The following is a 16,936-nucleotide window of genomic DNA, read 5'->3' on the forward strand; positions in this document are numbered from 1 at the left end:
CCAAGACTAACTCAGTCCCCGCACATACAGCATCTCTGCCTGCACGCCGTGTGACTGGCTGCCTGGCCTGCCCCAAGAAGACTAAGTCGCTCCCAGTCCCTCCACACAGCATGTCTGCCTGCAGGCCGCTTGACTACCTTCTCCGCCACCACCAACAGGGTCCGGGACTCCAGGCGGATTGCTGAATTTTTTAGGCCGCTGCTAGCAGCGGCCGCTGTAATAATTTTTCGGGTGCGTGTACATGACTGCCTAATTTTTCTGGCTGCACTGCGGGCAGCTGCAACAACAAAAGAAAAGGCATGTACATGCGCCCATTCCCCTTCGTGATCATTACCTTGCCGTGGTGAAGGGGCTTGCGTATCACAATGGAGCAATGACCGGCGCCTAGATGAGTGTCTCGGGGGGCACACCCACGATAATAAGGTCGTTGCCTCATTGTGGTCAGACCAAATTTGATCAGCTGGACAGTCACTGTTCTGTCATTCAGCTACATCAGCCAGGTGACCATATGGGCTGTAAAGCCACCAAAACCTGCACTCTCGCCATGGTGCGCACCAGTAAAGCACGGCCGTCACTACACAAACAGCTGTTTGCGGTGCGTTACACGATGAGTTTGGTGTGTCAGTGTGAAGCAGTACCTTAATTACACTACCTGATTGATGTAAACACATGCAAGATGTTTGAAAGCACTTTAGGCCTGTCATTTAGCATTCAATGTGATTTCTGCCCTTAAAACGCTGCTTTGCGTCAAATCCAGATTTTTCCCGGGGACTTTTGGCATGTATCCCACTCCGCCATCCCCCCCTCCAGGTGTTAGACCCCTTGAAACATCTTTTCCATCACTTTTGTGGCCAGCATAATTATTTTTTTTTTTCAAAGTTCGCATCCCCATTGAAGTCTATTGCGGTTCGCGAACTTTAACGCGAAACGAACCTTTCGCGAAAGTTCGCGAACCCGGTTCGCGAACCGAAAATCGGAGGTTCGGCCCAACTCTACAGAGGGGCACCTTACTGTAGCCGAAAAAAATATGGGCTACAAAGGGGAGCCCGCTTGTAGCCGAAAACCTTGTAGCCGAAAAAATATGGGCTACAAAGGGGAGCCCACTTGTAGCCTATATCAAAACTCGGGCGCCCTTTTCTACACCTTGTAGCCCATATTTCCAGAAATAACATTGATGTCTATGGCGGCGCCCTTTTCATACAGGCAGCTCGGGCGCCCTTTTCAACCAATCCCCTCATTCCCCTTGAGGTTTTTTATACGGGGGTCCCTCAACAGGCAGGACAGCATAAAAGACGACATCTGCACAAAGTCGGATCCAGTACCCTTCATCTCCTCTTACTCTTCCTCAGTGACGTCACGTAAGTCAACCTCCTCCCCCCAGCCGCGAACACGGGAAGGTTGAGCAGCACAAGCCACCTGCGACGCCTGCTGCGGGTGTTCTCCTGCCGCCGTCCCCTCCTCCTCCTCCTCCTCCTCCCCCAAAGAAACACCTTGTTCATCATCCTCTGAGTCTGACTGGTCTTCTGCACATGACTTCTCTTCTTCCTCCTCCTCCCCCCTCTGTGCTGCCGCAGGTGTTGAGGAAACAGCTGGGTCTGATGAAAATTGGTCCCATGCCTGTTCCTGCCGTAACGGTTCCTGGTCACGCTCATTCACAGCTTCATCCGCCACTCTACGCACAGCACGCTCCAAGAAGTAAGCGTAGGGAATTAAGTCGCTGATGGTGCCCTCACTGCGGCTCACCAGGTTGGTCACCTCCTCAAACGGCCGCATGAGCCTGCATGCATTTTTCATCAGTGTCCAGTTGTCGGGCCAGAACATCCCCATCTTCCCAGACTGTTTCATTCTACTGTAGTTGTAGAGGTAGTGGGTGACGGCTTTCTTCTGTTCTAGCAGGCGGGAGAACATGAGCAGGGTCAAATTCCAGCGAGTCGGGCTATCGCAAATGAGGCGTCTCACCGGCATGTTGTTTTTCCGCTGAATTTCTGCAAATCGTGCCATGGCTGTGTAAGACCGCCTCAAATGCCCACAGAACTTCCTGGCCTGCTTCAGGACATCCGCTAAGCCAGCGTACTTTGCCACAAATCTTTGAACAACTAGATTCATGACATGTGCCATGCAGGGTATGTGTGTCAGCTTCCCCATATGCAAAGCGGCAAGCAGATTGCTGCCGTTGTTGCACACCACGTTGCCTATCTCCAGGTGGTGCGGGGTCAGCCACTCATCCACCTGTTTCTTAAGAGCAGCCAGGAGAGCTGCTCCAGTGTGACTCTCCGCTTTGAGACAAGACATGTCTAAGATGGCGTGACAGCGTCGTACCTGGCATGCAGCATAGGCCCTGCGGAGCTGGGGCTGTGTAGCTGGAGAGGAGAACTGCCACTCAGCCAAGGAGGAGGAGGACAGCGAAGAGCATGTAGCAGGAGGAGAGGAGGTGGCAGGAGGCCTGCCTGCAAGCCGTGGAGGTGTCACAATTTGGTCCGCTGCGCCCTGCTTGCCATCGTTCACCACCAGGTTCACCCAATGGGCTGTGTACGTAATGTAGCGGCCCTGCCCGTGCTTGGCAGACCAGGCATCCGTGGTCAGGTGTACCCTTGACCCAACGCTCTTCGCAAGAGATGACACCACTTGCCTCTCAACTTCACGGTGCAGTTGAGGTATGGCCTTTCTCGAAAAATAAGTGCGGCCTGGCATCTTCCACTGCGGTGTTCCGATGGCCACAAATTTACGGAAGGCCTCAGAGTCCACCAGCTGGTATGGTAACAGCTGCCGAGCTAACAGTTCCGCCACGCCAGCTGTCAGACGCCGGGCAAGGGGGTGACTGGCCGAAATTGGGTTCTTCCGCTCAAACATTTCCTTCACGGACACCTGACTGCTGCTGTGGGCAGAGGAGCAGGAACCGCTCAAGGGCAGAGGCGTAGTGGAGGAGGGTGCCTGTGAAGGTGGAAGGGAGAAAGCGGCAGAAGCAGATGATGCACCTGAAGGAGGAAGGAGGGTGACTTTTCTTTTGTGTGCTGCTGCTGCTTTTGCTCGGGTGCCCATCCCATTGCTGTTTGTGCCTTTTCTCCAGGTGCCTTCGTAAGGCACTTGTCCCTACGTGAGTGTTGGCCTTTCCACGGCTCAATTTTTGTTGGCAGAGCGAACAGATGGCTTTGGTCCGATCTGAGGCACACACATTAAAAAATTTCCACACCGCTGAGCCACCCTGGGATGTGGGTACTATGGGGACCTCAGCAGCTGATGCTGAAGGGCAAGTTGGCTGGCTGTACATAGGTGGCGATACATGGTGCCGGACACTGCCACCAGCTGTTTCTGACGAAGAGCTGCCCCAGCTTCTTTCAGCAACTTCTCTCCTCCTACTACTCTCTGACTCCCCCTCTGAACTGTCCCCCTCTTCATCTCCTCTATTGGGAACATACAGAGGATCCCTATCATCGTCATCATCGTAATCATCCTGCCCAGCTTCGCTTGCCTCAGACAAATCCAAACATGCACCATCAGTAGGTCCTTCATCCTCCTTACACGTTACATCCATAGTGTTGCCGGGTAACTCAAATATATGAGCTGGTGAAAATTCATCTGGCTGTAACAACAATGGCTGTGCATCAGTGATTTCAACACTAAATAATTCTTGCGAAGTGTCAAATGCAGCGGAAGTGGTGCTAGTAGTAGCGCTGGTGGCTGAGCAAGATGAGGTGTTCTGTGTCGCTAAATACTCAACCACGTCCTGACAATCTTGGGAGGTGATGGGACGTGCCTTCTTCCGAGCACTGTACTGTGGGCCAGGTCCACACGAAATTACATTTACACGACCTCGCGCAGACCTGCCAGGTGGCCTTCCTCTGGCTCTGGCACTACCTCTTCCTCTACCTGTTTTGTCCATATTGTGTATGCACGGAGTGGTATATCACACTGCGTGCACTCACGTAGGTAGGTGGGTTCACTTAACTGCACAGGTATGCGCACTGATGCGGTGGGTTCACTGAACACAACAGGTATGCAGTGGCGGGTTCACTGGACACAACAGGTATGCAGTGGCGGGTTCACTGAACACAACAGGTATGCAGTGGCGGGTTCACTGAACACAACAGGTATGCAGTGGCGGGTTCACTGAACAGTACAGGTATACAGTGGCGGGTTCACTGAACACAACAGGTATGCAGTGGCGGGTTCACTGAACAGGTATACAGTGGCGGGTTCACTGAACAGAACAGGTATACAGTGGCGGGTTCACTGAACACAACAGGTATGCAGTGGCGGGTTCACTGAACAGGTATGCAGTGGCGGGTTCACTGAACAGTACAGGTATACAGTGGCGGGTTCACTGAACACAACAGGTATGCAGTGGCGGGTTCACTGAACAGGTATACAGTGGCGGGTTCACTGAACAGAACAGGTATACAGTGGCGGGTTCACTGAACACAACAGGTATGCAGTGGCGGGTTCACTGAACAGGTATGCAGTGGCGGGTTCACTGAACAGTACAGGTATACAGTGGCGGGTTCACTGAACACAACAGGTATGCAGTGGCGGGTTCACTGAACAGGTATACAGTGGCGGGTTCACTGAACAGAACAGGTATACAGTGGCGGGTTCACTGAACACAACAGGTATGCAGTGGCGGGTTCACTGAACAGGTATGCAGTGGCGGGTTCACTGAACAGTACAGGTATACAGTGGCGGGTTCACTGAACACAACAGGTATGCAGTGGCGGGTTCACTGAACAGGTATGCAGTGGCGGGTTCACTGAACAGTACAGGTATACAGTGGCGGGTTCACTGAACACAACAGGTATGCAGTAGCGGGTTCACTGAACAGGTATGCAGTGGCGGGTTCACTGAACAGTACAGGTATACAGTGGCGGGTTCACTGAACACAACAGGTATGCAGTGGCGGGTTCACTGAACAGGTATGCAGTGGCGGGTTCACTGAACAGTACAGGTATACAGTGGCGGGTTCACTGAACACAACAGGTATGCAGTGGCGGGTTCACTGAACAGGTATACAGTGGCGGGTTCACTGAACAGAACAGGTATACAGTGGCGGGTTCACTGAACACAACAGGTATGCATGGGCGGGTTCACTGAACAGGTATGCAGTGGCGGATTCACTGAACAGTACAGGTATACAGTGGCGGGTTCACTGAACACAACAGCTATGCAGTGGCGGGTTCACTGAACAGGTATACAGTGGCGGGTTCACTGAACAGAACAGGTATACAGTGGCGGGTTCACTGAACACAACAGGTATGCAGTGGCGGGTTCACTGAACAGGTATGCAGTGGCGGGTTTACTGAACAGTACAGGTATACAGTGGCGGGTTCACTGAACACAACAGGTATGCAGTAGCGGGTTCACTGAACAGGTATACAGTGGCGGGTTCACAGAACAGGTATGCAGTGGTGGGTTCACAGCACAGGTATGCAGTGGCAGGTTCACTGAACAGGTATGCAGTGATGGGTTCACAGCACAGGTATGCAGTGGCAGGTTCACTAACAGGTATGCAGTGATGGGTTCACAGCACAGGTATTCAGTGGCAGGTTCACTAAACAGGTATGCAGTGATGGGTTCACAGAACAGGTATGCAGTAGTGGGTTCACAGCACAGGTATGCAGTGGCAGGTTCACTGAACAGGTATGCAGTGATGGGTTCACAGCACAGGTATGCAGTGGCAGGTTCACTGAACAGGTATGCAGTGATGGGTTCACAGAACAGGTATGCAGTGGTGGGTTCACAGCAAAGGTATGCAGTGGCAGGTTCACTGAACAGGTATGCAGTGATGGGTTCACAGCACAGGTATGCAGTGGCAGGTTCACTGAACAGGTATGCAGTGATGGGTTCAAAGAACAGGTATGCAGTGGTGGGTTCACAGCACAGGTATGCAGTGGCAGGTTCACTGAACAGGTATGCAGTGATGGGTTCACAGTACAGGTATGCTGTGGTGGGTTCACAGAACAGGTATGCAGTGGTGGGTTCACAGTACAGGTATGCAGTGGTGGGTTCACAGAACAGGTATGCAGCCAGCCAGGAACAAGTTAAGCCTAACTAATCTTTCCCTATGAGAGACAGTGCAGCAGCTCGCCCTACTCTCACTAACGCAGGCAGCACACGAGTGACCGTAATGGCCGCCGCTGCCTGCCTTATATAAGGGGGGGTGGGGCTCCAGGGGCTAGTGTAGCCTAATTGGCTACACTGGGCCTGCTGACTGTGATGTAGAGGGTCAAAGTTGACCCTCAAGGTGCATTATGGGGCGAACCGAACTTCCGCAAAGGTTCGCCAGCGGGACGCGAACGCGAACCACCGAAGTTCGCGTGGAACCGTTCGCCGGCGAACCGATCGGCCCATCTCTATCCATAACTAATGCCGATTTTGCACTCAAAATTGCGATTACCGTTCGGTAATTACGACTACTCATAATTGTGACCTCGGTATGAGCATCACTGATCCGGAATCAAAACTTCTGGCATTTTCCTTTTGTATCTGGAAATCAGAATAGGTTTGATGCATGCTGAGCTGGCTTGTGCTATAGACATAGGTTTAGTGTTTCTGTATACTGACATAAATCCCACATACATCATCGTCAGCCCAGTCATGTGACAGAAATGCAGAAAAAATAGTTTTTGTTCTGTTTCAGTAGTGCAGGTAAAGCATTGAGGCTCTGATAAAAGCAAAAAGACCCAGACAATAGTCACACTGTACACTGAACAATCTATACTATACTGTACAGGAGAATAGCTCCTCATTCTGATGATTGGGCAGTATGGGACCCTTTACACGGCCTATATAAACCTAGCATCAACCTACAGGCTTCACTAGTGAGTGACAGACGATACCGAGCTTACTGAGCCTGACAAGCCGAGCATCATGGGAAAGGTAAGACGGATAGATGAGCAGTACACAGAATTTTTATCAAAACATTTTTTTTTTTAATTACATTTTTGTCTGACAGGATTTTTTTTGTGTGAAAATACAGTGAGTGTTTACACACAAATTAGAACTTAAGCAAAAATGTGATTTTTATTTATTTTTCTATATATTTTTTTTTTTGTGTGTGTGAAAATGTAAGAATGCATTCCCTTAGTCATAGAGTCATAGTGATCATAGTCATGAATAATGTTGTTTGATCCACCATGAGCCTGCATCTACTGGTATATATATATATATATATATATATATATATATATATATATATATATATATATATATATATATATATACATACACACATAGCCGTTATTTCCCAAATGCAATAAGGTTCACAGACAGCAAAATTTAAAAATTTCAGGGCCATGGCCCAGACATCACACTGTGGGAGGGGTTTCACCACAATATCAGTCACACAGACCCCCTGATTTATTCCAGGAAAGGTAAAGATTTGAAATATATCTCTTTATATAAAATACAAGTGTCCCTGCGTCCTGTCCCTTTGTCAATGCTTTTGCGCTACTGCGCATGTCCTGCACCAACACAGCCGATGGAACAGGACACAGGACGGACAAGGTATGCCACGCAACGGGCCGGAAGGTGCGCGCCTCAGGCGCAGCGGTGGTGACAGACCTAGGCCCTGTTTTTAAACATCAGCTAGTTTATACAGTATATATTTGAAAAATGTTTTACTTTTAATGTATGTCAGTGGCTGAATAGTGTACTGGTTAAGGGCTCTGCCTCTGACATAGGAAACCTGGGTTTGGGTCTCGGCCAGGGCCGGATTTACCATAAGGCACTGTAGGCATGTGCCTACAGGCGCATGATGATGGAAAGGCGGCTCACTCCCCTCCCCCAGTGCCTATCTCCCTCCTTCCCTGAGTACGGATGAGAGTGTAAATAAAATGAGAGGTTACTCTTCCTGCTCTTGGCATTCCACTGATGAGATCCCTCTTCAGTCAGGGGTATCACTAGCTACTTAATACTGAGGTTCTTCTGGCTACCTAATACTTGGAGGCACCTCTAGCTACTTAATATTGAGGGTACTTCTGGCTACCGAATACTAAGGGGCACCAGTAGCTACCTATGATGGGCAAGGGAAGTAAGGGAGAAGTGCCAGCTAGGACAGCCAGCACACTTGTGGTGTGGGGGTTTGTAGGCTCATGGAGGGTGAAGTCTAGGGTGCCAGGACATCTGTGCCTATAGGCTCTTGCGATGTAAATCCAGGCCTGGTCTCGGCTCTGCCTGTACAGTAAGCTGCATCTATTCAGTAAGGAGCAAGACTCACTAACTCTACTACTGCCTATTGAGTGCGCTCGAGTGGCTGCCTCACAAGCGATTTGAGTCCGACAGGAGAAAAGCACTATACAAATACTGACATTATTATGTATGTATTTTTTTTTTATCATCCTATTGGGGATATAGGCAGCTTCACACCCTCTGTTACTTGTGATTGTTGATATAATTCAAAGGTGTGGAACACTGGAAAAATTCTCCAAATGTGGCCTAGTAATTATGTTGAGCACTGTTGTCTTTTTAGACTAAATTTATTAAAAATTAAAGTTCAGATTGCAGGCCTGTGAATTTGTCCACAATCGAAAATTGGGAATCTTTCAGCAAATCTCATTTTGGTTTCCAATAACACAAGTGACACATAAACAAATGACTCCAGGTTTGCAGAATAACCAAAGTGTTGTAGCTTTGAAGGACCTTAGCACATTATGCAAACACTGCCCCTTATTCCATTCACTCCTAAGTTTTCCCCAGAAGATAATTTTTCATCTTCTGTTTAATATAACTTGTTAGCACTTTGCAGTTGGAAAAGTACCAAAAAGTAGTTGAAAAAGTACTGTCAACATTATTAGTAGTATTTTTTCTTACTTGCTGGTGGCTTAAAAGGTATTTTATTGATGAGGTGTGAAAATATCACCTGGGAGAAAACTGAATTGAATAAAGGTCACTGACTAATAGAAGCAGACGTTAAGTTACCTGCTTAGTTATGAAAAAACAAACAAAACTTTTTTTGTGGACTTTTTTTGGTTTCAATTAATTGACAACAAGCCATTTGTCCTAAAAGAGTAAATAGAAACGTGGGTGGGGACTTTTGAAGAGGCGGGCTTTGAAAGACTTTTTGAATGTGTTAACAATAGAAGCATGTTTCATAGGACATGGCAGAGAGATCCAGAGAACTGGTTAACTCTACAGATACCGTATTTAACAGCTGGGCAACGTAGACTAAATAGAAACATGGGTCTCAAACTGTATAAAGCCAAGTTATTCCATGTCTGTTTCCCAGATCACCTTCTTCGAGGACAAGAACTTCCAGGGACGTTCCTACGACTGCAATTCAGAATGTCCTGACCTGTCCTCCTTCTTCAGACGCTGCAACTCCATCCGGGTGGAAAATGGGAACTGGATCCTCTATGAGCAGCCCAACTACAGAGGACACCAGTACTTCCTCCACAGAGGAGAATATCCTAACTTCCAGCAATGGATGGGATACAATGATTCCATCAGGTCTTGTCGTCTGAGCCCCCAGGTACGAGAAAGAAGTTTTCTGACTGTCATACATCACTTTACAATAGATTCCAACTAATATGACCTTGTCATGATTTTTTTTTTTAGTTTGTTGCACACAACTATATTGTTTTACCAACAAAAGCATTGAATAAGACTGAATACAATCCTTTTTTTTAGGCTTGATGGATTGTCAGAAACTAAAAAAGTGTGATTAAAACCTTACGTATTAAATCAAGGTTAGGAGTTATACTCATGTTTTGCTGGTTTCTGGGAATTTCAACCACTTTCAATGCATACAGAAGATTCCTGCTTCTGCTCGGGGTGGCGTTTCCACTCCTGGTGGTCACTCTCCAGGTATTTAGGCTTCTCGGTGAAGGTTATAAGCACAGGGAGGCTCTCCAACAGGCAGAGAAAGCTATTGCAGCCTTCCAACTAAACCATCAAAACTGGTGGAAGGAGGCTCCCAGAACAATAAAATACATTAAAACACAAAAAAAAGAGAGGAAGATATTGGCCTACTTCTTCTGAAGAACAAGCCAGTCATACAACAACTTATAAAAAGGCTTTTTATTGCACAAAGGGAAGACAACACGTTTCACAGGCAGGACCTGCTTCTTCAGGTCAGGGAAAGGTTGTGCTTCTGTAAATTAGGAACGAGCACCACTAAGCTAGGCATTTAAATGGACTGACATTTTTTTATATTACTTTTTTACCAGCACCAAGGCTCCTTCAGAGTCAGGATCTACGAAAGGGAAGACTTTAAAGGTCAGATGATGGAGTTCACTGAAGATTGTCCTCATGTCTATGAACGCTTCCGCTCTCGTGACATCTCCTCTGTCCAAGTACAAGACGGCTTCTGGATGTTCTACGAGGAGCCAAGCTACAGGGGGCGCCAGTATTACCTGAGACCCGGAGAGTACAGGAGATACAGTGACTGGGGAGCTTCAACACCCAGAATAAGCTCCTTCAGACGTGTCCATTATTCCTACTAAAATTGTGTAAATACAAGAGCTAATTGTCATACAATAAATTTGATAAAATATCTTGTGATTTCTGTGAACAGACAATTACTGTATATCCTTGAGTATAAGTCTAGAAATGTAGGTCTTATTCACTTCATAAAAGTATAGGGGTCGACTTATACACAAGTCACGGGCAACACTGAGCACACTGAGTAATGTGTGTACTAATAGTGACATTCCCATTTGCAGCAATTTACCCCGTGGTAAGTGATACTTTGAGGAAAGGAAATGCCAAGAAAACACAGATCTGAAAGTCCTGGCTAGTGGCCACAACAATTACCCAGGAAAGGGGCAGGGGGGAAATACTGGACTGCGTAAAAGGGCAGTCAATAATTGCTGCACTTGGGGGCCTGGAGGCATTATTGGCGGCACTTAAGGGACAGGAGGGGTTAATGGCTGCAATACTGTATGCAGTGCAGTCATTAACCCTTCCTGGGCCACAAGTGCAGCCATTAGCTTTGCTGGGTAGACTTATACTTGAGTCAATAAAAAAATCCAGCTTAAGAGGGTTAAATATTGGAGTTGACTTAAAAATGAGGTTGACTTGTATTTGAGTATATATGGTAAGAGTTTAAAGTTCCTCTTCTGAATATGAAAAATGTTTTTCCTCCACTGCTTTTCCCAGCCACCATATAGTAAATAATCAACCCGACCAATTTATGCCACGGAACGTCTCAAGGTGCATTTTTTTTTTTTAAAGATTCTTTTATTTTGAAGAATTTTTTTTAACAACATTACCAAAAGCAATCACCAATTGGTCAACATTCAACACATACAGCGGTTTATATATAAATCTTATTCTCTAACAGAGGTCCATAGATTAGCAGAGTCTTACACGAAGATGCAGTCCGATCATCATGAAGCTAATATAACTCAGCAGGACACATCCAGAACATCATAGATAATAGATATAATGAACACCAGCATAACCCATTAACGTCATCTTAAAGGATACCACAACTGACATGTGGCATAATGAGATAGACATGGGTATGTACAGTGCCTAGCACACAAATAACTATGCTGTGTTCCTTTTTTTCTTTCTCTGCCTGAAAGAGGTAAATATCAGGTATGTAAGTGGCTGACTCAGTCCTGACTCAGACAGGAAGTGACTACAGTGTGACCTTCACTGATAAGAAATTCCAACTATAAAACACTTTCCTAGAAGAAAATGGCTTCTGAGAGCAAGAAAGAGATAAAAAAGGGGGAATTTCTTATCAGTGAGGGTCACACTGTAGTCACTTCCTGTCTGAGTCAGGACTGAGTCAGCCACTTACATACCTGATATTTACCTCTTTCAGACAGAGAAAGAAAAAAAGGAACACAGCATAGTTATTTGTGTGCTAGGCACTGTACATACCCATGTCTATCTCATTATGCCACATGTCAGTTGTGGTATCCTTTAAGGAATTTAGTCCTATGAGTGATCTTTTATTTATGTGTTATGTAGTAAATTTAGATGTATATACTTTAATTAGCGAGGTATCAGTTGTGAGAACTGTAATTCTATCGGATAGCATAGCTAGGTACTAAAGAGTAGTATTATAGGGGGATGGGCAATCCTTATGGCTTCATTAAAGCAGCCTCCAATGACTGAGTATAATAAACCTGATTTGACCTCTGTTGGGTTACTAAGTTCCGCAGACTCGAAGACAAGACAAACCAGAACATTACATACAAAGCAAGAATAGACTGAGAGAAGAAAAGAAAAGACAAAGTACGAAAGAGATAGACCTAGGGACTTCAGTGCGCGCCCAGGGTGGGCCAGGGGGAATCGCCATGTGGGATAAAATTAGGCAATCAGGTCCCTTCACGCCAGAGGAGTATAAGGACTCCCATCTCATATCAACCCAGTTCTCCCCTTTGGCAGACTATCTGATTACCAGAGATTTATACCTTGGGGTTTCCTGAAATTCGAACCATCCGAACCAGGTCCTCCAGAATCTCTCATGCTTATCTTGGATTGTGGCCGTAAGGTCTTCCATTAATCTAATCCGGTCTACCTCCCCAAGCCACTCTCTAATCATAGGAGAGTCCGAGGACTTCCAATGTCTAGCCACTAGGGCCCTTGCTGCATTGACCAGTTGCCTAGTCAGTGTCTTTTTATATTTCCTAATAGACAATGTATTGTGGTGCAAAAGAAAAAAAGCTGGGGAATCCGGAGGTTGGAAATCTGTCAACTCGTGCATTATTTGTCTTACCTCAGTCCAATATTGAGTAATCTTGCTGCATGACCAAAATATGTGTAGTAACGTTCCGGGCTCCTGACCACACCTCCAACACAGATTAGATGTGTTGGGAAACATAGCATGGAGCCCGGAAGGAGTTAAATACCATCTTGTGAAAATTTTGTATCCCGCTTCCTGGATTTTGGAGGAGATGGAAGATTTATGCGAGAATATCAAAATCTTAGTGCACTGTTTTTCCCGAAAAGTTATTCCAAGATCTTGCTCCCACCTAGATTTGTAAATATCAGCCGGTGAGTCAGAGTTGTTTAATAGTGAGTATAATAAGGAGATATTGCCTGTTAACTGACCTTCACCTTGACAGATTTGTTCCAAAGTGGAAAGGGATCTATTAAAGCTTGTTTTCGATCCTTGAGATAATAAGAAATGCTTGAATTGGATCCAACTCCAGTGGTCTAAAGATGGCGAGTTCAATGTGTGTTGTAGTGATTGGAGCTGTACCCATTCACTGTCTGCTAACAGGTGACCTGCTCTCAGCTTTGGACCTACCGTATTTTTCGGACCATAAGACGCTCCGGACCATAAGACGCACCTAGGTTTAGAGGACAAAATCCAGGGAAAAAGAAAAATACTAAACCTGGTGCATCCATGGTGTAGGGGCATCTTGTGGATCTTCTCCCCTCCCCAATTTATATGTCCCACTTGTACCTCTTGTGTCCCTGTGTCCCATTTGTACCTTTAGTGTCTCCCTTGTGACCTCCACTGCCCTCCTCTGTCCTCTTAGGTGGCCCCTTTGTCCTCTAAAGAGCCCCCCCCCCCCCCTGTTGTCTTAAGTGCCCTCTGTGTCCTTTAAAGTGCCTCATGTATTCTCTAAAGTGTCCCCTGTGTCTTTCAAAGAGCCCCTTGAGTTCTTCAAGTGCCCGCTGTGTGCTTTTAGATGCCACCCATGTACTCTTAACTGCCCCCTCCCCCCCCCCTGTCCTTTAAAATGCCCTGTGCGGTACTAAGTAACCCCTGTACTAGTCTGTCCCCGTGAAATGTATCTTCTTCGTCACCCGTCTGTGTAAGTAATCTGTGTATGGCTTGCAGAGCACGTATTGCAGGATGTAACGAGTGTAGGTGTCCCCGGGGTTGTCCCGTCCCGCCCCTCTATACCGGTGCGTTCCCGCCCCCTGTCCTCAGCTGTCCCGTCCCCTCTAACTACTTTCTCCGGCTCTATATGGGTTACGTGAGGAGTGTCAAGGCATAGGCTTACCGCTGGATGTTAGCGCTGTCAGCGGTAATCTTCCGTGCTAAAGCCGCCGGGTGGTCCGTGCACGCTGCCAAAGCCTTCCTCCCTTCACTTCCGCATTGGTGATGAAAGCGGAAGTGAAGGGAGGAAGGCTTTGGCAGCGTGCACAGACCACCCGGCGGCTTTAGCACGGAAGATTACCGCTGACAGCGCTAACATCCAGCGGTAAGCCTATGCCTTGACACTCCTCACGTAACCCATATAGAGCCGGAGAAAGTAGTTAGAGGGGACGGGACAGCTGAGGACAGGGGGCGGGAACGCACCGGTATAGAGGGGCGGGACGGGACAGCCCCGGGGACACCTACACTCGTTACATTCTGCAATACGTGCTCTGCAAGCCATACACAGATTACTTACACAGACGGGAGGTCTGGACAGTCACGGGGACACAAGATTTAAAAGGGGTGACAACTGAATACGGGTAGAAATTGCTGCATCCGGACCATAAGACGCAGGCACTTTTTCCCCCCATGTTTGGGGGAGGAAAAGTGCGTCTTATGGTCCGAAAAATACGGTAGTTTCCACTTAGCGTAACTCTTAGGGTGTAATCCTTGAGGAAAGGCGGGGTTTCCAAAGATGGGCAGCAGAGGAGAGGGCCATGGAGAAATAAGAGAGGACTGTCTATACTTAGCGAATATTTTAACGGTATGTGAGATCATAGCTGTCGCAGGGTCTTTTAATGTATATGATTGAGCAGACCAAAGGACATTGGTTAGCAGACCAGAGACTATTTCATCCTCCATACCTACCCATCTTTTACTGTCTATGCCAGTCTATGACGCGGGTCAAAATAGCGGCTGCATAATAAAGTCTGGGATCAGGTACTGCCATCCCGCCTAGTTCTTTTGGGGCTGTTTGTATACAATACTTCAGTCTGGGTTTTCTGCCGCTCCATATGAATTTGGAGAAGGCCTGGGTGAGAGATTTGAGGTACTTAGAGGAAAGTGGTATTGGGAGGGTTTGAAAGAGATAGAGCACTCGTGGCATAATTGTCATTTTAATAATATTTATTCTTCCAAACCAAGAGAATTGTGGCTTGTCCCATTTGAGTAAATCTGATTTGATCTTGTCTAGAATGGGAGCAAAGTTGTGCGCCACCAAGTGTCTCGGGTTTTGAATTAGGTTAACACCCAGATACCTCAGGGAGTGCACAGGCCATTTAAATGGGAAATTACCCTGTAGTAAAGATTTAAGAGGGCTCGGAATAAGAATTCCCATTGCCTCACTCTTGTCATAGTTGATTGATAGGTTAGACAAAGACCCATATTTATGGAATTCTGCCATCAAATTGGGAAGGGTAATATGTGGATTAGTTAAGTAAAAAAGCATGTTATCGGCATAAGCCGCCACTTTAAGTATTGATTTGGGAAGGCTCACTCCCTGAATATCTGGGTTGTTACGGATAGTGCACAAGAATGGTTCAAGGGATAAGGCGAAGATGAGAGGAGAGAGGGGGCACCCCTGTCTTGTACCATTTCAGATATCAAATGGATCTGATAAAATCCCATTGGATCTCACTCTGGCCCTGGGGCAAGTATACAGTGCTAGTATGCGTTTGCGCATCTTCCCTCCCAGTCCTATATGACACAGGGTGCCCTCGATGAAGTCCCAGTCCACCCTATCAAAGGCCTTTTCGGCATCTGTGCATAATAAGAGAGTAGGGGTGGACTGGGATCTCACCCAGTGGATCACGTTTAGGGTGCGGATGGTGTTATTCCGTGCCTCACGACCTGGGATGAAGCCTGTCTGGTCATAGTGTACTAGATGAGGGAGCAGTGGAGCTATTCTGTTCGCTAACATTTTAGAGTAGAGCTTCAGGTCGATATTCAGCAGCGAGATAGGGCGATAGCTTTGTGTTAACGCCGGGTCCTTCCCTTCCTTAGGTAGAACAGTCACATGTGATTCAAGCATATTAGGGGGAAACCAGCTATTTTCTAACGGTAATTCCGTGATAGCATTAAATGTCTTAAGCAGGTGGGGGGAAATTAGACTTTGGAATTTCTTATAGAATTCTGGTGAATACCCGTCCGGGCCAGGGGCCTTACCCAAGGGCATCTGCGAAATTGCGACCCGAAGCTCATCCTCTGAGTGTACCTCTTCCAAATCTTTAGCCACTGTTTGAGTTATTATAGGCATCTTAGATTTCATTAAGTATGCTGCTATCTTAGCTCTTTTTTTATCTGAGGGTGAACCCTCCATGGGTGAGGGCAGATTGTATAATCCTGCATAGTAATCCTTGAAAATCTTAGAGATCTCCTCAAATCTGAAATGCAATGTGGAGGATTTGTCCTTTATCTTCGGTATATAGTTGCAGGTCTGTTGAGTTCTAAGAGCTCTAGCGAGCAAAGTGCCACTTTTATTCCCAAACTCATAAAAAGTGCGGTGGCATCTCTCTGCTGCAAGTTTGACTTTATGATAAAGAAGAGATTTAAGGCTTTCCCTTTCCCTCCCCAAGGAGTCTAATGTAGATTGTGACATATCCCCCTTATGTTTGATTTCCAGGTCATTAATTCGTTTTAGTGCCTCCTGAACAGCCTTTTCTCTCTCCTTTTTGTGCCTCGCCCCCTCCCTAATCAGGAGACCTCTTATGAAACACTTAAAGGTTTCCCAAATCACTAAAGAAGACATGTCATCCCTTACATTCAGAGTAAAGAACTCCTCCATTTCAGATTTGAGTTTCTGAGCAATCTGTTTATCCTGTAACAAAGAGTTGTTAATACGCCATGAGGCCGGGCCTCTTCTAGAATCACCCATGGAAAGTTCTGTCCAGATAGGGGCGTGGTCAGAGAGTGTCATATTAGCTATTCCAGGAGAGTAGGAGACCGATAGCAAATTGTGTGAGACAAACAAATAATCAATCCTGGAATATGTATTATGTGGAAAAGAGTAAAATGTATAGTCTCTCTGAGCGGGGTTATGAAGGCGCCAGACATCTACTAATTGCAAGTTTGCTAACAGAGATTTGCATTTACGAAGTTGTTTCTTTGAGATAGGGA

The 16,936-nt window shown here is 46.7% G+C and overlaps 2 protein-coding genes across 3 annotated transcripts in view; one reads left to right on the forward strand and one right to left on the reverse strand.

Moving 5' to 3' along the window:
- The window catches only part of LOC137532399 (gamma-crystallin-3-like), a 198,810-nt gene that overhangs the window by 154,842 nt on the left and 27,032 nt on the right, over positions 1-16,936 (reverse strand). The window lies entirely within an intron of this gene.
- On the forward strand, positions 6,767-10,483 carry LOC137532417 (gamma-crystallin-3-like). Of its 2 annotated transcripts, XM_068252905.1 has the most exons (3): positions 6,767-6,870; positions 9,218-9,460; positions 10,158-10,483. In XM_068252905.1, the coding sequence occupies exons 1-3, from the start codon at positions 6,862-6,864 to the stop codon at positions 10,431-10,433; spliced, it is 528 nt and encodes a 175-aa protein (XP_068109006.1). In that variant the 5' UTR covers positions 6,767-6,861; the 3' UTR covers positions 10,434-10,483. The 2 variants fall into 2 exon arrangements, with proteins under 2 accessions (XP_068109006.1, XP_068108998.1); XM_068252897.1 differs by lacking the exon at positions 6,767-6,870 and having other exon boundaries at positions 9,203-9,460.

Source organism: Hyperolius riggenbachi, chromosome 1 (genome assembly GCF_040937935.1).
Source record: "Hyperolius riggenbachi isolate aHypRig1 chromosome 1, aHypRig1.pri, whole genome shotgun sequence".
Taxonomy (NCBI): domain Eukaryota; kingdom Metazoa; phylum Chordata; class Amphibia; order Anura; family Hyperoliidae; genus Hyperolius; species Hyperolius riggenbachi.

Coding starts and splice junctions, on each gene's coding strand:
- LOC137532417 (XM_068252897.1), top strand. CDS start 9,203: ATGTCTGTTTCCCAGATCACCTTCTTCGAGGACAAGAACTTCCAGGGA. Junction 9,461..10,157: donor CTTGTCGTCTGAGCCCCCAG/GTACGAGAAAGA, acceptor CTTTTTTACCAG/CACCAAGGCTCCTTCAGAGT.